General features: G+C 36.6%; 2 protein-coding genes across 2 annotated transcripts; one reads left to right on the forward strand and one right to left on the reverse strand.

Annotated features, from left to right (window-relative positions):
- Positions 1 to 1,093: 1,093 nt before the first annotated feature.
- Positions 1,094 to 9,640, reverse strand: zdhhc23a (zinc finger DHHC-type palmitoyltransferase 23a). Its single transcript, XM_051109970.1, has 5 exons — positions 9,073 to 9,640; positions 7,802 to 8,156; positions 6,954 to 7,604; positions 4,351 to 4,518; positions 1,094 to 4,254 (listed from the first exon to the last, which is right to left on the reverse strand). The coding sequence occupies exons 2-5, from the start codon at positions 7,921 to 7,923 to the stop codon at positions 3,981 to 3,983; spliced, it is 1,215 nt and encodes a 404-aa protein (XP_050965927.1). The 5' UTR covers positions 7,924 to 8,156; positions 9,073 to 9,640; the 3' UTR covers positions 1,094 to 3,980.
- Positions 9,641 to 19,674: 10,034 nt separating this feature from the next.
- On the forward strand, positions 19,675 to 24,027 carry si:ch211-137i24.12 (Immunoglobulin superfamily member). The gene is made up of 3 exons (XM_051109080.1): positions 19,675 to 19,802; positions 21,245 to 21,733; positions 22,993 to 24,027. Exons 1-3 carry the CDS (start codon positions 19,736 to 19,738, stop codon positions 23,115 to 23,117), a joined length of 681 nt encoding a protein of 226 aa, XP_050965037.1. The 5' UTR covers positions 19,675 to 19,735; the 3' UTR covers positions 23,118 to 24,027.
- The last annotated feature ends 425 nt before the right edge of the window (positions 24,028 to 24,452 follow it).

Here is a 24,452-nt window from a genome sequence, read left to right on the forward strand (position 1 = left end):
GTTCCATACAGCTAAGGTTACTGTCATGTTACTTATAACCTTTAAGTTGAAAGATGCACTCCCACTCAACAGAGCTTCAATCACATCTTTATCTGTCAAGGCCCCTGTGAAAAACAAACAGAGAAAGAAGTGCAAATAAAAAATAATGTAACTGGCCAAACAACAATTTTCATAATTTATCAGAATTTTTTATCAGCACAGCACATCTAATGAAGCAGTAAATGTTCTTTATTTTTAGTTGCTTGTATGTGCTTTCTCTTCCTGTATCTAACTCAGTTTCCTTATTTATTTATTTATTTTTTCATTTCAGTTGAACTGAAGTCATTTTCATTATACATACATACAAGATTAATACAATACCATTTAAAAATTGTCCATTGGGTGGCATTTAAAAAAAAAAAAAAAAAAAATCAATACTTTTATTCAACAAGAATGCATTAAATTGATCGAAAGTGACAGTAAAGTTTCATGAATGTTTTTTTTTATGCATCAAACTTTCTATGCATCAAAGAATCCTTTAAAAATTATTGTGGTTTCCACAAACATATTAATGAGCAGCACAATTGTTTTCACTATTGATATAAAATAAATACATGTTTCTTGAGCAGCAAATCAGCATATTAGAATGATTTTTGAAGAATCATGTGACACTGAAGACTAGAGTAATAGCTGCTAAAAATTTAGCTTTACAGGAATAAATTAGATTTTTAAAAATATATATATAAAAAAACGGTTAGGCTATTTTATTATATAACAATATTTTATAATACTACTGTATTTTTACTGTATTTATGATAAAAACATGCATCCTTGGTGATCACAAGAAACTCAAAAACACCTTTTCTTACAGTCACATACACTCTCTCACACACATACCTGTTATGAGGGTTATTAAGAGTATCAACAGACGGATCCAGTGCTGTTCAGGCAAGAGAGAATTAGTTTGTCCAATCCTCATGGTGTCTTGTGCTATTCAGGATGTGTGATGCCGTCTGATGCATTTCTCAGCATAGACGGTAACCACAAAGACAACCCTGATAGCTCTGTACCACATAATGTGGGGGCAGGGTTTCAGTAAATCACATCTTTTTTTTAAAAAAAAAAAAAAGAAAAAAACTTAAAAGGATAAACACTTAATATAAAGAATGATCATACCTAAGATCTGTAGAGTACAGCAGGTTTGATTGTACTTTTTATTTTATATTGAATACTACATTGTTTTTAAAGTAGCCAGAGAGAAATTTTAAAATCTTTGAAGCTCTTTGTTCTGCAATTTGTTTAAATAAAAATCCAAGCTGTACTTTACTTATAATCTTTTAAAATGAAATGAAATATTTTTGTGTCGTAGTTTCACTTTATTTTGCATATTTGTAGGAGGAAGTGTTTTTTTGTTTTGCTCTCAGTCTACCTTGTGGTTGCGCAGAGACAAGAGGGCCAGCATTGCTCTAAAAACACTTCCTGTCTTTTTAAGCTGCAGAGGTAGGTAGGTCACTCACGGCCCTTTCACAGTGATCAACACAACCAATGACTCTTACTAAAACGAGTCGCGGTCTATTTACTGTGCATGACAGAATTAGTTGTATTTATTTTTACACATATGAAATGATAGATAATCAATAATTGAAGTACATTAACACACTGCTGTTCAGTGAGCACTGAACACAGAAACCTGTAATAACAGGAGAGTGTACAACATCATTTGTCCTGAGAGTGCACACTACAAAGGTAGTAGCATATTTACAATTACAAGGATTACAGATTTGGTGCAAAATCATTTTTTGGTTTATTAGCATTTGGCAGGCTGATAAATCTTCTTAAAGGGGTCATGAACTGAGAACTCAAAATTTTTGACATATAAGAGGTCATTGTACTATAAAAATATCCTGTAGGTTTCAGAATTCAAAACTTTCTTGTTAGTCTAAAAATAGCTTATACTGAAGCCAATCTGCCAAAACGACAGGTTGTGAAATATGCCACTTTATGATGTAATAGTGTGGCTAAACTCTGCCTCCGCAGAAGAAGATCAACGCCTGCTTCTACATCAATGCCTGTTAAGCCCCGCCCACCGATTCGCCCATGTAGTGTAAACAACGAGAGAGGCGAACACAGGTCTATGCAGAAACCAAACAATAAAGATGGCTCTGAAGACAACAAGATGCTGTGCCAAGATGCTGTGTGGAAAAACAGTCTTTGCATTGCCTTCGTTTTGATCCCAACATTTGAAAAGACTGGATGAACTTTATTTTTAATTAAGTTCCAGACCACATCAGTAAGAACTTGGTTCTTTGTTCACTTCTTTTTCCTGCGGATTCATTTACAAACAAGGCACAACTTGATACAGGACTTTAAGAAAGACTGAAACTAAAAGACGATGTTGTGCCAGCTATATTGGATCCGACAGTAATGTCGCAACAAAGTGTGAGTAGCTGTTTTTATTATGTGGTCACTATTGCTTTGTCTGGTATTACAGATCGTTTGATATGTACTGAGTATTTATCCATTTTTAACCTAACTGTGAACGATGGCTGTCAAACATACAAAATTGTTAGCCAATCATAGCAGTTTACTTGTGATTCTACAATCCGCCATGCCTATTCAAACAGCGTTCTGATGAGGGGGTCAAAACAGGACAGAAAATAGCCGATTACTTCTAAATTCTGATGTTTTTTGGTAAAAATCTTGATAACATTATAAGTGGACCTCAGAGAACAGCACAAAATAAAAAACAAAGGCAGTTCATGACCCCTTTAAGTAATCTTTTCAGATTTTTAAAGGTATAGTATACCTGCCCCTTCCCCCCCAAAAAACAACAGATTTTTTAAATATTTCCTACACGTCATTAAAAACAGACAAACACTTGATTGCTACTCAGATTACAAAGTTGCCCATTTATGTCTGATCATTTAAGCAAGTTTAATTAATACGGTTTGATTATTTATGCTATAAAGTTGTAGTCTTTAGGAGCAGAGTTTTCTTATATTTCATGAAAACATAGCTGTGGCCACATATCACATTGAACCCAGTCCATACAGATGCCCACTGGAATAAAAATCTTTAAAAATACCAAAAACATAGGTATGTTTGTTCATCAGTTTAAACTGATTGCCTTGAAGCTCCAGCTGAGCTTCTGGCCAGTTCCATACTGTCCATAATTAACCATTCTCCCTGATCCGAATAAGGTAAACGTGTCAACCAAGTCTTTAGGCTTAACCATATGTGACCCTAGACCACAAAACCAAATATTTGTAGCAGTAGCCAACAATAGATTGTATGGGTCAAAATTATCAATTTTTCTTTTATGGCAAAAATCATGAGGATATTAAGTAAAGATCATGATCCATGAAGATGTGAATTTCCTAGCATAAATGTATAAAAACCTAATTTTTGATTAGTAATGCATTGCTAAGAGCTTTATTTGGACAACTTTAAAGGCGATTTTCTCAATATTCAGATTTTTTGCACCCTCAGATCCCAGATTTGCAAATATTTGTAGCTCGTCTAAATATTCTCTTATCCTAACAAACCATACATGAATGGAAAGCTTATTTATTCAGCTTTCATCCAGGGCCAAATATTCGGCAACCACTAAATGTGAGTAAAAAGTGGCATTGGTATGTGTAATAGTGTCAGTCACCAGTTGACGAGTAAAACTTTCTCAAAATATAAAGAGATTTAAAAGAGATTCGCTGTTTATTAAGAACTGTAAATTGTAAATATGTTTAGTCATTGTAATAACTGCCTGTTTTTGCAAAAAGAGTTTCATGGCTGGTAAAAAAAAATTTGGCCGGTAAATTTTATCACGTCACCGGCCATTGGCAGGTGTGGCAAAAAGTTAGTTTTAGGCCCTGCATATGACGTAAAAATGTCAATTTCAAAACATTTACCCTTATTTGCGGTCCACGGTCACATAGGGGTCTGTTTAACATATCACATAGTTATAGTTTAAATACCACCCAGGATCATGTCTGTAGTCCCTCAACTCATACCATGTCGTTGAAGGTGAAAGGGGAACCGTTCTCATCCGTGTTCATTGTGAGGAACTGAATCCAGTTCTGGAGGAAGCCTCGCGAGTAGACGCCAGTCTCCACAACCAGGCCACAGAAGCGGCGTCTGCCAGTTTTGTTGCGCAAAGCAATCTGAGCTTCGCGTTCTGTTACGTTGTAACTGACATTGATGATCTGAAGGATGAACAGGTGGAGCAGACCGCCTGTTATGATAACGCTGTACCACACACATGTAAAGCACAGCGCTGTGCTACACACAGACAAACACACACAAATATGTCACATTAGGCTCAAAACACACTGTATATGTTCATATTTTCCATTAGATACATATAAAATAATGTACCTGTATTGGTTATAGACTCCAGGGCAGTATAACATGGCTGTGAATAGACTCTGTCGTGGACATATACTCCGTAACACCAAACTGATCCCGTAGAATGATGTTGCCAGGAAAAGAAGGAGCGTCAAAATGAACTGTCTGTGATTGGCTTGACCTACACAGCTGTTTATCCTGCCATTGAAAGTCATATACAAAGACACAAGAAAGTAAGCAGCCATTTAAACAAACATGCAGACATTCTCATTCAAACAACTAAGAAAAGTTACACATTTTTCTCTGATTTTCAGTGTGGCTTTAATGGGAATTATGTGGCTCATGGTATGTTTAAATTTTTATTTGTGTCTGTGTGTGTGTTGAAGCAGCATGGAGACAGATTGGCCTGGTGAGCGCTCCCTTTACTGAGCTGAAAGCTGCGTTCCTGTGGCCTTTGCACATGTCTCACCAGCCTGCCTGCTCCAGTGACGTCTTTTGGGAATCAGCTTGAACATATGTGTGTGTCTGATGGGGTAGGGAACACATGCATACAAGTGTGAAAAGATCAGAAAATGAATCAAGTCATTGGCATGAGCACTAAGCTAAACAATTCATTTTGGAATTGTTAAACTATTTCTGTAGTAGGGATCCGCATTAAAGGATTAGTTCAGTTTCAGAATAAAAATTTCCTGATCATTTATTCACCCCTAGGTCATTTTATGTCTTTCTTTCTATAGTAGAAAAGAAATTAAGGTTTTGAGGAAAACATTCCTGGACTTTTCTCCATATAGTAGACTTCAATGGGAGCCAGAAGGGTTGAAGGTCCAAATTGCAGCTTCAAAGGGCACACAATCCCAGCCGAAGAATAAGGGTCTTGTCTAGCAAAATGATCTGTCATTTTCTAAAAAAAAAAATGATACTTTCTAACCTCAAATGTTACGTCATCATGTTGGTAAGGTAACGCATGGTTTGTTCTTCATCTGTGTACTCCAGTTCTGAAAAGTAGGGTAGGATGAAAAACTCCAACTTCAAAATCATCCGACATCATTGTTTTACCTATTTTTGTAAAGGACCTTCTTTGTATGTTCTCTTTGTAAACATTGGGTCGGTATTTCCACCTACGTCATGCATGACCTTTCCAACATGATTACGTAATGCGTGAGGTCGAGCTAGTCCAAGAAGAACATTTGTGTTTAAAAAGTTTATACATTTTTATTTTCTTTAGAAAATGACAGATGACAGTTTTGCTAGATAAGACCCTTATTCATCGACTGGGATCGTGTAGAGCCCTTTGAAGCTGCATTAAAACTGCAATTTGGAACTTCAACCCACTGACCCCATTAAAGTCCAATATACAGAAAAAAATAATGCTGTAATGTTTTCCTCAAAAACCTTAATTTCTTTTCGACTGAAGAAAGAAAGACATGAACATCTTGGACAACATGAGCAAATTACAGAGAAATTTTTATTGTTTTATCAAGTGAACTAATCCTCTAAGCCAAATATCTTATAAGGAAAGGCACAAATAATGAAAAAATATTCATTTGACTGATTATCCAACAAGTACAAGTGTAAAGTGATATTTTTAATGAACATCTAAAATCACAATACAGCGGTAAGTCCGTACAGCTAAAGACTAAAATGTGAACTTTATGAATAAATGCCAATATTACTCTCTGTCCTTTTATTGTTCATATATCAGACTTTTATACAAAAGTTTTAAAATAATTAATGAAAATAATTGAATAATTATAACTAATAATTATTAATTAGAATTATACATAATGAAATATTATAATCATAACACAATTATTTGTAAAATATATTAATTATAATTAAAAAACAATAAAATATAAAAATAAACACTTCTATAAACTATGCAAGGCACATCTGCTATATAAAACGTATAAATGTAATAAAGTTACATCACTAAAAGGATGTTTATTTATGTATTTAGATGTATTTAGTTTTAAAACACAACAGATTTATGCCCTGCCCATATCCAGTTCAGCATATACACTACCGTTTAAAAATTTGGCATCAGTAAGATTTTTTTTAAAAAAAGAAGTTATTTTTTTCAGAAAAGACACATTAAATTGATCACAAGTGACAAGTAAGGACTTTCATAATATTACAAACATTTTCTATTTCCAATAAATGCTGTTCTTTTGAACTTTCAATCAATCAAGAAATGTATTTCCATAAAAATATTAAGCATATCAACTGTCACCAACATTGACAAAAATAATAAATGTTTCTTGGGCACCAAATTAGCATATTAGAATGATTTCTGAAGGCTCATGTGACACTGAAGACTGGAATAATGCCAGCTGGAAATTCTGTTTTGCCATCAAATGAATAAAATATATTTCAAAATATATATTAGAACAGTTATATTAACTGTAATGCTTTCTTACAATATTTCTTTTTTTACTGTATTTCTGAATAAATGCAGCCTTGGTAAGCATAAGAAACTTTTTCTAAAAACTTTGAAAAATCTTACAGACCCCATAGTTTTAAATGGCAGTGTAGATACAGAACATTTCGGCATTTTGAGAATATTTAAACAATTTTCAATTCACTTTCAAAGTGCTCGTACTCAGTTTTTAAAGAAGAAGGAATGAGACACCCACCAAACACAGTGGTGGTCCATTCGAAGGACACATGCCCCACAGATCCTGCAGTGCCCTGCCCTCGGTGGGCGCACCAATCGGCAAACAGGACATAATTTCTTCTTTCCTTCCTTTTCCCCATTTGACTGGCTGATTCCATTGCAGGGGGTGGAATCTCCAGACACGTTTGTGCTCTGATTGGTTGCAGAAAAACTGTTAATTCCCTGAGCTAACGATTGGGATTTGACAAAGCCCGGTCCTTGTTTGGTGCGCACAAGGGAGATAAGCGTCAACATCATGCCTGTCGTCGCAGTAACCACCTGCAGATTACTTACGTCTCCTCTGGGAACGATCTCAGTAAGGAAAAGGTAGTACATGTAGGCAAGAGAGAAAAGTGCCAAGCTAAGGAAAAACAATGTGCGTCTTTTCCTTCTGTGAGTCACATAGTAATACCAAAGCACCAGTCCTGGTAAGGCAGTCAGGACTACAACTCCCAACAAACAGTTAATTGCAGCTACTCGCAACAGGCCAGGAATTAATACCATTGGAGGTAAGACGGAGAGCTCCAGTCGAAGGGGTCCTATAGCACAACATGGCAAACCCAAACGATCAGCCATACGAGAGATGAAACGAGAGAAGACGTCTGGCTTGTCCGGCTCCCCTCTGAGTAACCTAATGAGAACGGGTGACAATAGAGATGAAATAAAGAATAATATTTCATTAATATTGTATTATCTGCAAGTACAATTTTTTAAACATGCACTTTTAGAATTTGAAGACACTCCAACTGCACATTCATTACAATTAAGAGCATTTCTTTTTCACAAGGGGTTAAGAAAACGTGATGATCTTAACTGGTGACCTCTGACCTTTCACAGGCATCATCAAGTTCTTCACAGTCACAGCAGCAGTACTCTCTTTGCTGGTCGATGTCTCCACAGCAGCACAGAGGGTCATCCGGTTCGGGGGGCTTAAAACGTTCTCGTTTCATCTCTTTATGTCAGAGACAACCTGCTTCCACTGTGAAATCAAGCTTTCTTCAGTAGTAGGTTAAATCACATTTAATCAACTGAGTGGACAGGGTTAATTCAACTTGGAACAGGGCTGCTGGTAGTTTTAGCAGATAGTTGACAGAACAGATGACTGCAGATTTCTTGTTCAGCTTTCTTACTGGTCATCTGCTACACTTCACATCAGAAGCGAATGTAAAAATCATGCAGCGCACTGTGTGGGGAAAAAACAACATAAAATCAGAGAAAATGATTTCCATCATCATGCTTCCCTTTCAATTTCAATATACATTTTTTAAACAAAAATTAACAGACTTATGGTGTGCAAATCAATAACTCCTTTGCCACAGCCTATCTGGTTCTTTTAATTTTAGACATTACCAGATTCTCAATTCTTCCTTAGTTTTTAACAACCAGGTGCATTGATCTGAATTCTAATGCAATCTAGTGAATCTGTGATTTTAAGAAGAAAGATGGCCATACTAACACTATACACATTCAGGTATTTTATTTTAAATGAATTTAGCTATTTAGAGAGTGTCTTGTCATTGTAATGGACATAAATATACATAAGGAAATAAAATAAACATAATACAAAAATATTAAAGAGAGGTTAATAATTTTTATAGTCAATTTGCACTCGTTTTAGGTCACAGAGGAACAGCACATAGTCAGGTGTCCAACACTGACATCTGGCCCAACGTGTGTCTTTCTCACTTGGGATCTGACACTGGCACAGACATACAAGAGGACGCATAATAACAGAAGGACTGGTCTAGAAATAATCTATGTAGTGTATCAATGCAGAAAATATTAATATCCGAATCCGCTCTTTGTATCTTGAATTAAGGCCATCTCACGTCTCATGTGGATCCCGTAATTGGGCCATCAAAAAACTTTTCCCTGAGAGGCCGTTCTCCATCACAGTTGTCGGAGAGAGAAAATAATTGAGTGGCATGTGTTTGACATGTTCTAAATTACATTTGTTCCCTGGAGTAAACAAAAGATTTGCCCATGAGTGCGCTGTGATTTAAAATTAACCCTACACAGGATGATTGTCATTTCTGAAGACCACTTTAAATATATATTAACAATAATTTTAAGTTAAAACCTTAACATAAATCCGTTACCTATGGTTAAACAGCCTCAACGCAGGTGGAAGTGCATCCCACAGGAAGTTCTTCAGCTCATCAATTTGGAGTGAGTCTAAATTAGTTCCTCATCTTCTGTTGTGCACTTTTTGTAGTTTGGTGAAAGAACAGTTCTCCAGACTTTTTTTTCCTAAATCCTAAAATGTCAAGATGCCATCCACAGAAATCCAGCTGAAGTTTTCCCGTTAATCCTATTTTTATTTTCCTGTCAGATGAGTGCTTCCCGTAAAAGAACGCAAATGGAAGTCCAGACTCGTCTTCGTTTTACTTGAAAAAATAAAAATAAAAAAATAAAAAACGAAAGCGAAATATTTTTTTTTTTTTTAGCAAAAAGGATACATCATTCGCTTGCTCCTTTACAATACCTCCAGTAAACAGACAGTCACGTCCTTGAAGGGTTTATCAGGCTATGAGGTGCAGCTCGTGAAGATTCTCAGGACTGTCCGGAAGGCAGTGATAGATAACTCTGCGCGCTCCCGCTCCACTCTCTCAAGCGTTCTGAGAGGGCAAGCGCGTGAGAGGGATCTGTTTACAAGCGTTGTTACCGATTAGGGCTGGGTGGCGGCGTTGAAAAAGGAAGCTGGCAGGTGTTACCGTGACAGCGACAACGTGAAGCAACGCGGAGAGATAGCAGCGCGCATACCGTGCATAACCGGCGGGCCAGACGCGGGTCACAGTCGCCTTATCACTTCAAATTTTAAACCCTTCTGTTGTGTTTCCGTCAATTTTAACCCGCCTTTGTTAAAGAATACGCTGTAAATGCTGTTTAGTTGTTGTCAGGTAATGGTATTTGTATGTAAACAAATATAATTAATGTCAATTTTAGTTGTATGACAATAACTATTTTAAAAAGTTGTACGTCAAATTTGAACCAGTCATGACCTTTAACCTTTCATTGCAGCTTTAAATGTTTTACATTTTATTGATACTATTATTTTTATTTATTATTCTAATTATACTTATTTATATTTATTATTAAATTTTAATGTCTGCAACTTTTTAATTTCTTCTAAGGTACTCTTAGAGTTAATACTTGTAGTACACTTCCTTCTTTCATACACTAGTGGGTTTAAGTGTACCACAAGTGGTAATTAAATCCATTTTTTAATACAGAGATAGAATGTTAAAAGCAAATTTTAGTATATTTGAGTACACTTAGATGTTCTTAAGATTAACTTAAGAAGTACTAAAGAATAATTTTACATACAAAAGAGGTCTTTGTATGATTAATACATCCTGCAAGTTAATAACTTAAAATGTCCTCATCATCAGTAAAAAAGCATTTATGTAATAACCCTCAGAAAACAGCTCGTTTTGGATCCTATTTGCTTGTTAAGTGATGATGTAATGCGTCCAACGATTGCTGTTTCCGGGTCCAAGCCTTAACTTATTTCACTTGAGAATACTATCTTAACAGCTGTTTATGAGCACTGTTTATTCATATTAAACATATAAGCAAAACGTTTTTCAAACTTACAGTGTACACTACAGTCTCCGTGCTCACAGCGTCCCAAACACAAATTACTGTTATATTTATTTATTTATTTATATATTCATTGTCTGGCTATCTGGGATTTCGGTATGGAGTTAAAGGGTAGGATTATAATTTTTTTTGGTACTATTACATCAAATTGTGAGTGTATATTAGCATCGTTTGTTGTTTTCTCAAGGCATCTGATAGTGCGCTTGGACATGGAAGCAGTGACGTGTGACATCAGACTTAACAAGCGAATAGAGACAGAGCAATACGTGTCATAATCTAAACACCATGTCAACTGAAGCTGCCTCCTTGTCATTTCTAACAAAAAACAGAACAACGTCTAAAAGCAGGTATGTGACAAGGTGTACAGTAAACAAGAAAAAAACCCAGAGCTGCGTTTTTATTAGCTGTCGACCCAAAAAAACGAATGTTTAAGGGCGCAAAAGTAGTGCAACGTGTCATATTACTCTGAGAACTACACCCACTGGAGAGAAACTTAATTGCAACAGGAAACAATCATTATTTTTAACCATGTCAGAGGATTATTTCACCACCCTATGTAAACCTGAGAGGAGGAGATATATATGAGAAACTAAATTTTATTGGTCTATGTCAGTGTTCCTTTTGCTTACCTTTCTTTTATTTGGAAAAAAATATCCAACTGATTGGCTCAACGTGAAATACCCTGACATTCACAACTATTTTTGTCCTTAAATGCTTTTGGGTTGACAGCTTTAGTTTTTTTTTTTAGCTTGTTGACTGTACACCTTGTCACATAGCAGCTTTTAGACATTGCTCTGTTTTTTGTTATAAGTCAGAAATGACAAGGAGGCAGCTTCCCGCAATACAAAGTCAATGGAGAGTGTTGGATTGTCCCCCCTCACCATTGTGGAATTGGTGGAACAAATGGAGAAAAGAACATTTGCTTTGACGCATTTGGTTTAAACAGCTCATTTGCGTCTTTACACAGATATCAGAAGGATCTTAGAGTAAGGAACAAGTGGATAGTTTATTTTTAATGGCATGCTGGATTGTGTCAGAGGACTGTTCGAACTTCGGAGCATGCTGTTTTGTAATCACGGCAGAGTGTCATGGAGAGTTTACAAAGAAACATTTGTTGAAAGATTAAGTGGAGCTAGATCTGACTGCAGCTGCATCACAAACTGTAAGTAAATGATTTCCTATTGCTTTGTCTGGAAATGACCGTTTTATTTTAATTATATTTTCAAAACACTCAAAAGATGCAATAGCGAGGGGGCGTTGATACAGTTTCCAATCCAATGATGTTAGCCAATCATAACAGTGGCCATTATCTGACTGAAGTCTTAAAGGACATGCCCTTTAAAGCAGCTTCGTTTTGAGAGAGGTTCAGAATGAGGGTTGAAAATAATAATTTTTCCACATTTTTGTTTTTTTTTTGTGTGTGTGCAAAAAACTTTATTAACTTTATAAGTAAACCTCAAGGAACATATTAAAATATTTTTAAAATATCAGTGTCTTGATCCCTTTAATTACAAAATTAGTGTGTTAAGATAGAGCACTTTAGGTACATATTCAACATTTCTAATATCTAAGCCTTCACACATTCTCTATAATAGGGTACAGGGGGATAAATTCTCCTAGGAAAAAAATCCCCTCTTGGATGTCATTTTCAACAACACAAAACATGGCAACAAAACCTTATCCAAACACTGGATAACATAAATATATATTTTGCTTCATTATAGTTTAAAATTATTAGAATTCAAATCCCAACAGAATACATTTTTACATAAACCAAGCAATATGAATGGTGATGACGTCTCTGCTGCTAACTTTCTAGAAACATAGGCATTTCATTTTAGCTTTTCTTAAGCAGAATCCTAAATGCCCGTAGACCAGGTGTGCTACTGCTCATCCAGCACGATTCTTGCAAGTCAGCCATTAAAAGTTTCCTTCCGGTGGTCAGCAGGTGCTACATGATGGGAGAGCCAGCGGTCCCTCGTGGAGTTTATTTGGTAGCAGAGAGCGGACCTCCTGGATTCCCCAGTCCCATCCAAGAACAAAATACTAATTTACTGCCAAGCCTTAACTGACGCTGCATACATGTCATCAGATCGCTTACGGTGCTCGTAACACCCTTCGCTCCAAACTTGGTTGCATGTGTACTCAGCAATTGACGCCTTGTTCTATACCAGCCATATATGGAGGTCAGGGTCAAACTATGGTCACAGCTGAGATGATATGTGATCTCCTCATGCGATAGTTCAGACAGATGTGAATCCATTTGATGCGACCACACCCTATGAGATCAGGTTTCTTGTAGGTGGTGACCTGAACCAACCGGAGGACACAATGTTCCCTCATAAAACCAGTGCAGGTTCTTGCTACTGCAATGTGTACTAAGCACCTGTCAAAAGCAAATGACACTGGGACTACAGTTTCAAAAACAAGCAGTGGCTTAATATGAACTTGATTTTACAAAAAGGCTATATGTGCAATACACTTTCCCTAACTAAAATGCATGTGCATAACTTTAAGTTCAAAATGGTATAAACACTAGTCACAATTAGCCTACAGTAACACACAAAACATCTACAGTGCATTCTCAGGTGCAAGAGGCTTCAACAGCCGCAGTTTGCTGATGAAACAGTCTATAAAATGCAACAGATGTTCTTCTGCTATGACATCATCGTTTGAGGCTAAATAAAAACAGATTACACAAGCAAAATATAAAGAATTTATTCCTTTTGTTTTTTATAATCTGCTGATTTGGGCTCCATTCACCCATTTGGTACGCAGGACCTCAGGTGTGCATTTGTGTGTGCTTGTGAGTATTTCATCTGATAATACAATTAATCACAGACCGTGTTTGGTTATACAATGAAATAATAAGAGAAAAAGCATCCACATGTGTACACTGTGTGGTTCTCTGCCTTTTTGACTTGAAGGCCCACCATCTATACAATGAAATAAGTTCAACAGAGGAGAGAAAGTATAGATTGGAAACAACGTGAGTGTGAGTAAATGACGACAGAATGTTCATTTTAGGCTGAGCTATGCCTTTAAAGACAGCCATAATCAACTTAACAAAACATTAGTGTGTAAAAATATCTCGCAGCACAGTGGCGCTGGAGTCTTATCTAGGCTCTGTCCTGATAGTGCAACGCTTACAGTAATGTCTTACAGTAATGCAGTTGGTATTGAGCTTCTCTGTGGTGAGGACTAAAAGTGAACCGGAATGAACTGGAGGAGTGTGTTAAAAGCCTGCATATGATTAGCGCTCACACACACTCACATACGGCAGCTGACCTTTAGGCTTAATGCACTTGGTTTAATGCAGTCTGTCTGTCTAATGCATCTATGGGTGTAGCCTGTTGTCTTTCTTTGTCTGACAGAGATGACATAATGATCCGGAAACTCAGTTTCTCCATAACCGTTATGCATTTTATGTCTGATAGAGCGAGCAAGAGAGACAAATTGCATGTCCCTATTTTTGCAGAGACTGCTGTATTTGCTCTACACACACTCTGTAATAAAATCACGAGCAAGCTGAATAGTTTGAAAGAGGCACAGACTGAAAGAAAGAGCAGGGCGTGACATGGGACCCTTTGTAATGATAAACTGTAAAACAAATGTCTTTATAATTATATCCTGCACATTAAAATAGCATGAGCCACATGCATTTAGATTCATAATGGCCTTCCTAAAAGGTTTTTTGAAAGACATGTATTTGCAAACAGCCAGACAGTCACAAACACTATGGAGGATTTTAACAAGCACTCAGTAAACGTACCTTAAAATTCAGCTTGAGTAATACATATGAAGGACTGTTTTAATTGCCTGCCATACACTGACATGATGCGTGGGTGACAGCAAACTGGAGATGGAGAAATGTAAAATAAACCAGTTACTTACACAGCTACTCAGCAAATTAATAAATTTAATTTTACCAGTATATTATATTAATGCTTTAACTAAGAAAAAAAGTAGTTTGTTACCAGAGCTGGGTCGATTACTTACAAATTGTAATCCGTCATTCATTCCAAATTACAGGACAAAAATGACAGTTCGTAGTGTAATTTATTACATTACACATTTTAGGTGATGTAATCAGATTACTTTTGGATTATTTTTGACCTAATTTATTTATCACAGATAATCTAATCTTTAAATAGGATAATCTTGTACCATATTGACATAAAAATACAAAGAGTAAGAAAATATATTCCATTTGTTGTTATTAACAACATGACGTGCATTAAACATTATATTACGTCAATGTTTCCCAAACTGGTGTTGGTGAAGGAACTGCAGGGGATTTATGAGTTTAATAAAAAAGCTAATCATTAAATAAATCATAAAAAATGTGACATTAAAAAAAATAATTTTAAAATCAATCAAAATAAAAAAACGTCCTAAAAAAATCAATTATTTTATATGTTTACCTGCATGTCATGGGACCATAACCAATATCAGAGAACCAATGAACATGCAAATGTCATGGGCACTTTAAGTATATATATTAGATGAAAGTGGTTCAGATGACAAAAAGTTTATGAATTTAGCCTTCCAAAAACATAGAAATACATGGTTAACCTACAGAGTGATAATTCAATTAAAAATCAATGTGTTCATTAGTAGTTGATGGAATACTGAAACACTTCCTAAACCTGAAATGATTTTTGTAAATCCAGTGATCAAATGCTTTGTAGCCACCTGACTAATTTATGTCTTTATGTGATATGATGAATTTGAGATAATCAAGAAATTATGAATAATTTATTGCTAGTGTGTGAATAATATGTAATCATGTAATCCATAAAAAAGTAACTGTAGTCTGATTATGAGTATTTTAAAATGTAGTTTAATCTTTATTTAATTTTTGGAATCTGATTCGGCCAAGCAGCATAAGGAACATATAAGAGAAATATTAATGTTAAACTCCTGCAAGACAATACTACAGTAGATGAAAAAAAAAACAATTGCAATTAGAGCGACCAACGATATGATATGAGCATTGCCATTTCTTACGAAAATTAACTATTAACTGTTTTACTAAAATAAAACCAAAAAAAAGGTGTGTCTTACCATATTATTAAAATTTATCATCTAAAATGTGAACACACTGGTTTGTAGTGCAAACAGTTTTACCATTTACTGCATTTTGTTATTAGGGCTTTGTAGCGTTTGGGCCAATCAGACACACAATGGTTCATTTGATTCGCTAAATCAATGATTCATTAAATTAACAAATAATCACAGACCCCCTCGCCCAATCCACAACACTGTCTGCCGGGATGTCTCCAATGGCCCACCAGGCCCCTGGTTACCATGGACACCAGAATACCTCGGCCAGATCAGATAAACTTTACAACCTGCAAGTATGTAGAGAGAATCTCCCACACTACACTTCTCTATAGGAAAGACACAACGCCTATAGAAATGGACTCTTTCCTACTCATTCGCAGACAAACCTTTCTTTGACCTTCCTATCACACATAGCCCAGGTCATTGTGTACAGTATTACTGCATTGTATTCTAATTTTGTCTGTTGTATTTGTATTTGTCTTTCTACTGTTTTATGCATGTATTAGGATAGACTAGTAGTGTAACCCACCTATGTCATGCTTGGACTCTTCGAGTTCGTATTTTAATGATCTAAAAGATGGTGTAAATTAGATGTTGATACCTTTGCAACATGTTGGTGTTTTAAGAAACCTTAGTAGTTTTTGCATCAACACCCAATCGAATTACATATGCAAAATACCATGCTCACAGACAAAGAGTCATAAACTTTCCCTTCAAAGGTGAAAGTTACCATTGGTTCGCGGACCTCCTGGAGGCGCAGCCTCCAGAGAGCTTAAAGGCAAACGGTTGACCGCCTCCCTAGTTCTTCTCTTCTTCACTTTCTCCCTCGTCTGCAACATCTACCGATTGCTGCCCGTGTGGAGGAACCCACGGGGAGCCGGAGCCGGCACAGGGCGTGCCCGGCGGGCCCGACAGGCCCAACATACAGAGCTGTGGCTCTCGACCACAAAGAGCCAGACAGTTCCACTCATCCCTGGAATTCATCTTCATGACTCACCTCAGTCAGTCAGTGGTTCTTGGAGAACCTAAGAAGATGAGCTAGAACTCTTCAGGACTTCCCTAAGTGTGCGCCAGGCCTTGCGGCCTTGTCTTTCCATTTCCCAAAGATCACAGGACGTCAGCTGGGTCCCTCTCAGCTCTTGGTTCTTCTTCACTTTTCACATGGGAAGAAACTCCCAGTCACCAACGAGTCAGGACATCTTTGGAATTCATCACTCTCCAGACCCGGAAGAACGTGATTGCAATTCCAAAACCACCACTGCTCCAAACCATCAAGACTTTCAGAGACTGCATTTGGACACTTGTTCGACGACCAAGGCAATGCAAGTAACGTACACTTAACTAAACAAACAGAGGTTTAGTATAAGCTGCAGACAGCACTGATGGTTTCACAGCAGGTGGTTAACTGACTGTTTTCATAGCTTCATTTCCTTGTCTCTCTCTAACTACTTCTCACTGACCATTCCCCCATGTATGAGTGATTTCATGTTTGTTTGTTTAGATTAGTTATGTGTTAGTCCTTCGTTAATAAACTATTGTGCACAAATTACATGAGTTTTGATTCTGATTCTGCCTTGCAAATTAATGTCCCTTTACGATTCCGATTCGAGCTACATGCTCTAATGCAATGGTACTTTAAGAAAGTTATTTTCTGTGGCCAAGAAAATATCATTTCTTAGAGTTGATATAAAGATTATACTGAATGTTCGCTGAGCGAACAGATTAGTTGATGGAAAATTGATTCTGCTACAGTTACTACTGGCAGCTGATATAAGTAATTGTAATTAATCATAATTAATTGTAATTATTTATATACATTTCCCTTTGAGCTAAAAATCGCAACAGCTTCAAGTGTATAGTGCCGAAACCCTACTGTAATTGTTAGAATGGCCAAGGCTCAGCAATCTCCATAAAAAAATGACCACGCAGACCAAACCGCGAGTCGTAAAGACTTAAAACTTGGAGGGATGGCAGTAGTCACACCGCCTACATCGGCCTGACGGGGGTACAACAGCGATCAAAAGTACGAAATCGCTCATAACTCTTAAACGGTTCATCACAGGCTCAAGTGTCTTATGTCCTTGAAATCCTTGGCTCACGGTAGAAAAGGGAAGGTCAGGAAGATTCTCTGGAAAGTGAATTTCAACAATTATCAAAAAAAGTTCAACTTTTCACCCTCCATCGCAAAGGGATGCCAAAACGTTCGAAAAGTGCAGGGCTGCTTCTACTAAAATGGCTATAACTTACGCAAGAGCTGAATCTGAGGTCACAAAAAAAAAAAAAAAAAAAAAAAAGCAGAGCTTGGTAACTTGATGGCACTATTAGAGGAAAAAAACATAAAAATGGCTATAACTAGGCACCCAGTTGTCCTTTCAAATGAAAACTGGTACGCAAGGTCTTGGTTCAAAGTGCCACAACTGGCTGTGAGGACATTTGCGTCATCTCAAAAAACATGAAAGAAATCGGCTACTGGGCGGAGGGCGATATCGTATTTTTCAAGGGTGTAAACGATTGTCTATTGCATAGTTTTTTTTACTTATAGACTTATCATGCAATAGATCTCCTCATTCCAAACAACCTTGTCTTTAGAACCACTGCTGTCAATCAAACCATCTGTGAAATAATGGAGAAAATGTAATAAACCTAATTTTGCAAACTATATTGCTCAATCTGGAAATAAAACTGCAGTGCAATTCTCTGGACTCTCTAGGTCAATAATTATCAAAAAAAATAAATAAATATTTACACTTTGAGAAGCTATGACAGGGTTGTTTAGAATAGGGACCTGTCCAAAAATGCCCAAACACCCATAAAGCTTAAAGGAAAACTCAAAACTTCACAAAACCTGGTGAGCACATGCAGCAGGTGATTCTAAAGAAGCATGCAAAGTTTTAGGGAGATCAGATCACAGCTGGCACTATATCAGTCATAAACATTAAAAAAAATATTTCTATGGCAAATAATCTGTAAAATGCTTTATAAATGATTGATTTAGATGGTTTAGGCTTGCTAAATAATACATAATTTTATTTCATATGTGCTTAAATGCCTTAAAGCGCTTGAACCCCAGTAATCGCTGCTTGCAGCTATATTTCTTCTCATTATTTTGCTACCGCAGCTAATGAACCAGAAGTTTCACCCATTCACAGAAAACAGCTCACTTCCATGTTTAAAAATGAGGTGGATAGTTAAACCATGGTAACAACAAATTAACAATGGTTTTAATACACTAATTTAAGCATGGTATTTGTAGTAAAACTGTGGTTACACAAGTGGTATTCAATACGGCAAAAAAACATGGTTTTTGCACTATTAGACCGCTTTAGACTGGATGGCGCTACTGCTCAATCAGAACCCCAATTACACAAGTGCTTATACAGCCATCATTTTTATTAAGGTATAGTTTCACTATCATCTTAATTGCATTTTGCAAATTGCAAAGTTGTATTTTATAAGTTATCAGTTGTAGCCTTGATTTCAAGAGAGCATTTCTCATTGGCCTTGACACATTCCACATTTTCTCATGGGTGACGTCGTTATTTATTTTCTAGTGCTGCTAAGTCCACCTTCCATTTAAAATATTCTACTCAGTGATCTGTTCATCCTGCTTAATTTGGCAGTAGAGTGAGGAAGAGTTGAGTTTCAGGCTAGATAACCACATCTTCTGCGCTTCTCAACACAACAGACCACATCCATTTGTCATCATGCTTGATCTCCCCGTAACAGAATCTGTAGACACTTTGTAGACTCTGGAGGGCTAACATTGCTCTTGCGGGACATTTTAAGCTAGAATCTATTGAACTGTATAAAGACGCCCTGACAGAAGCCACTTAATTTAGTTACGCCACATAATGGAGGGCAATATTTAACAGTTAATGTCACATAGCTAGCTGTGTACAACAACAGAATATAAAAAGATAAATAGACACAGACAGTTGGTTCAGATACAGTGTAGATAGATAGGCAAGGTAATATTGTGTGGGTGAAAAGGGACTAAAGTGTGTGTGTGTGTGTGTGTGTGATGTAGGAGGGGGAGATAAAGTGTAGCTCTGTCAGTTCAGTGTCAGAGTGTGACACTTCTCTGAAACAGAAATGGCTTTCCTCAGTCTCTTACCTTCTAGAAATTTACTTAGTCACCTTTTCCACTCTGCCCTCACAGGTAAGAGTATATCTTTCTCTTAGCATTTAGCTTTCTCATTTTTCTGTTCTACTAACTTACCTTGACAAACTAACAAGGAAACTCAAACATATGAGCAGACTCCCTCTCTCTTCAACTAATCATAAAACATAATAGTTCAACAGCTAGACCTTCATAAGCACACACTAACATAAACGTGTATGTCTTGCTCTCCTGCCAGCCTGGAGTAACCTAATAGTTTATGCTCATAAATCTTTTATATTAAACAGACTGTATCATCATGTTGATTGGTCATCAAATTAACATTTACTGTCTGTTTCACATTAAATATTCTTCAAATTCCATGTGTTTATGAAAGCAGCAATTCCTGAGACATTAATGAAAAGACCTGAAGTATGAGAGAAATGTAATACTATACTGAGGCAAAGAGAGCTGCTGCTGCATTAGCTTTAGCATTAATTTTAATGTAGTCAGTTTAACGTTTTTGAGTTCATTGAGTTACGATACAAGTCTTGTCAAGTCTGTTTGTTGGTAATTCAGGCTTGATTAATTCTGAACTGGCCACTACTACCGTTGACTGAATAAAGTACTGGTTGGAGGATTCACGCTCCATGCATATATTTGATATTTTAATCCTTGCGACTTTTGAGTCTCTAATTTTAGTAAAGGTACTTTCTGTGACTATAAAACTGCTACGTAAGCTACTGTATTTATAGCATCAGTGTCACTACATACGTGTGTATATGTCTGAATTTTTCTTGACTGGTTAAAAAGTTCTTGACTGGTTACTGCTTTAAACATGCTAAATCTATTTTTGAGTTTTGACCAAAAATATATACATACGGTCAGTTACCAGGATGCCGGCCATATTGGAGATACTCGGATGTAAACAACAGCATGGATTGCACAGTTAATGTACTACTGAATACGTTGTTCTGTTAATTTATGCTGTCTAAACCATGGAAAAAACGTGTGGAAGCTGCTAAATCATATAGAGAAGGACTTAGTAAGCAGGAAATGGCACAATATTTCGACAAACTAAAGTTAATAGGTGGTAAAAATATGAGCAGTATTAGTTAAAATTTCACCCACCTAACCGGAAATGATAAGAATAAACACAAATATTGTCAAGATTCTTGCCCTGGAAATCCTGGTTGTTTGGCAAACCATAAACGACTTTTGTTCCTCACACAGCTTTTTGCACTATTTTCCTTGATTTGTTATAACTTTTTGCGGTCTATAATACTCCAAATGTTTTTCCTGGTCCGACCGATTAGTACAGCCCAAAACATTACGATAATTGACCATTTTCAGCAGCAATAATAAGCAAAATATGCAAGTTTTGTTTGGTTCAGTGGCATTGTTTACATTCAGTGCCGCCAAAACGGCCAGTTGATGACTCCTTCACATACACATGCATTCACACATAATCATTGCAGTCTCAAATCTTGTTTTATTGACAGGTGGGCTTCTTTTTCTTTGTCTGCTCATAAATGTGACCATTATCGCCAGTCCTACTCAAACTCCCAAGACCATCCTCATCACGTCCACTGCAGAAACTTTACCCGCTTTGCCTGCTGATGATCCTGCCGGCCCACAGGAGGCGTCTTATTTACAACAGCCTCCAAAGACCAAAGCCGTGGAAGGGGAAGATGTGGTGTTTCCCTGTTTTTTAAAGAATGATGTGGATGAAGTGCAGGCTGTGGAGAAGGTGAGGTGGTACATGCAGAGTTCGGAGGGAAGGAAGAATGTTCTACAAGCGAACGAGACAGTGGAGGATGTCTTTGCTGGCCGTGTGTTTTTGTCTGGTGATCTGTCTGAGGGAGATCTCTCCATGACGCTAAGGAATATTTCGGTGAAGGATCGAGGGCTGTATTTTTGTGCCTTTATGTCAACAAACTCAACTATTCTTCAGGGAGGCGGGACCAAACTCAGCATCCGCAAATGGTTGGGTGAGCAAAGATGAGGGGTGCAAGAATATTAGCGTGAAAGACGATATTTAGATACATAATTATTTTTTTAATATATTATTTTTTGTTCTTTTTTATCTTTTTATCAGTCTTTGGCCTATTAACTACAAGGGGAACTTGTCAATCTGTTATCAATCCCTTGATTCTTAATACTGTGTTGTTACCTGAAGTCCCTTGTTTGTCCTAATCAGTTAAACTGCCTGCTGTTCTTCAGAAAAATCCTTTCAAATTCTTTGGTTTTCCAGCATTTTTGTGTATTTGAACCCTTTCCAACAATGACTGTATGATTTTGAGATCCATCTTTTCACACTGAGGACAGCTGAGGAACTCATATGCAACTATTACAGAAGGTTCAAACACTCACTGATGCTGCAGAAAAAGTTACAGATGTATTAAGAGCCGGGGGGTGAAAACATTTGAACAGAAAGGAGATTTTGTCTAAATATCGTATTTTTTCATTTAGTACTGCCCTTCACAGGCTACAGAAGATAGCTACTTGTTTCCCAGAAGACAAAAAAAGTTCAATTTACCCAGATCTTCAAATTCAAAAAGTTTTCACCCCCTGGCTCTTAATACATTGTTTCCTTCTGGAGCATCATTTAGCGTTTGAACCTGCTGTAATAGTTGCATATGAGTCCCTTAGTTGTTGTCTGTGTAAAAAAGATGGATCTCAAAATCATACAATCATTGCTGGAAAGGGTTCAAATACACAAAAATGCTGGAAAACCAAAGAATTTGTGGGACATGAAGGACTTTTCTGAAGAACAGCGAGCAGTTTAACTGTTCAGAACAAACAAGGGACTCATGAACAACTATTACTACACACACAAACAAACAAAAAAACACAGCTGTGAATCATTTAGTTATTAAGAACAGAGTATTAAGAATCAAGGTAATCACTGTAAACTTTTAAACCTGGTCATTTTTATAAAATTATTCTCTTGCGGACTATATGTAAACATATTTTATGTGAAATATCTTATTCAGGTCCGTTTTTAATGATTCTGAAAGGGAGATGAAAACTTTTGTCCTCAACTGTACATGCTAAAAGATTCTTCTAACAGTGTTATTAATTTATTACCATTATTAAAGATTATTTAACTGAGCATTAGGTAACTGCACAAGGAATTTTTGAATAATGTGAAATCTGAAGTACTATTTTTAGGGAGCCAATTACATTCAACTGAGACAATGAGAGATGACAGTGAGATTATACCTCTTGCCTTCAAATTCCTGCTCAGGTGTGATTGAAGAGTCTGTGGGCACTATAATTGGCATCGTTGTGGCAGTTGTTGGCGTGGCAGTGGGGCTGGTTGCTTTGATACTGACTCAGTTCAAGGACAAGCTGAACTGCCTGCAGAAATGACACGGGAGAGACAGCGTTGGAGTATGAAGGTTAAAAGTGCGGGGAGGTTTGGTAAAGGCCAAAGGTAAAAGTGAACAAACACACGTCCGCTCACACTGCCAAGATCTGACCGCAGTGCAGAGAATGACTTAAGTGAACGGGGAGGCATTTAGCTCACCCCATATTCTGAATGATAATATATACGATTACAGAGACAAATAGATCCAGTGACCCTCCTCAAATACATCAGCTCTAACATGAACTGTCGAGCTGCATTAGTACATGAATAAGAATAAGTACATGAACTGTTTGAAAATACATGGATTTCTACATAAATGGTTCCTAAGATGAAAAATAGTTTTGGTTCATGATATTATTTGAGTTATTATATGCCTGATACAACTTTCAGTTCATTGCTCTGTCAGTGTTCAAAACCATCCATGTCTCCAAAATCATATCTGCACACCTGCTTTTGCTTTTTATTGACCTATATGCATGCACAGAACAACATATGATAGATGTTATTTAGTACACACTGATTTAAGTCCTTTGCATACCTCAAGTTGAGCAGATGGACTGTTGAGTGGATAGAATGTTTAACAGAGGTTGAACTGGCTTCATACCAGAGTACCATTATGGAGCTATATCAATCAGAAACTGATCTTGTTTCAGCACTCAACACTGAATACATTTCCTCTCAAGAGATGCCTGATCTCAACACTCATGCTGTGCTTCAGTATTCTGTCTTGATTAAAGAACCTAATTGCAAAGTTCTTCATTTTCACCTACATGCCTATTGTAAGACCCAGCAGGGCCTTCGCCTCAGAAATAGCTAGTTGTGAAGTGGTTTTGTGACTTTGTGATTGTGACTGTCCCATAGGCTTAGGTTTGTTTACTGTGAAAATCACCATCTATCCTTCTGACACAAATAAACAAGTTTTATTATTCAAAGTGTCTCTGGTGACTTCCCTGTCTCATGTAACTACACGAGTAACCACAGCTTGAAAAACGACCACGAGGCTTGGCCAACACAAGCCTGACTACACAAAAAAAAAAAAAAATCAAAATGAATGAATTTGCGTAGATTTTTAAATTGCAATTTCTTATTCTACAAGAAAACAGCTGATCAAACGTGAAATTAAACATTTATAATAATATAAAACTTTTATGTCAACTGTATGATGTTCTTTTGAACTTCATCAAAAAGTTTTTTTTTTTTGATGAAAAATGACATGGATTTTGTTTTATTTTAATAGGTTCCTTGGGGTTTACTTATAATGTTAATAAAGTTTTTTGCACAAAAAAAAAAAAAAAAAAATTAATATGTGGAAAAATTATTATTTTATAAAACAACCT

Source organism: Labeo rohita, chromosome 5 (genome assembly GCF_022985175.1).
Source record: "Labeo rohita strain BAU-BD-2019 chromosome 5, IGBB_LRoh.1.0, whole genome shotgun sequence".
In the NCBI taxonomy this organism is placed as follows: Eukaryota; Metazoa; Chordata; class Actinopteri; order Cypriniformes; family Cyprinidae; genus Labeo; species Labeo rohita.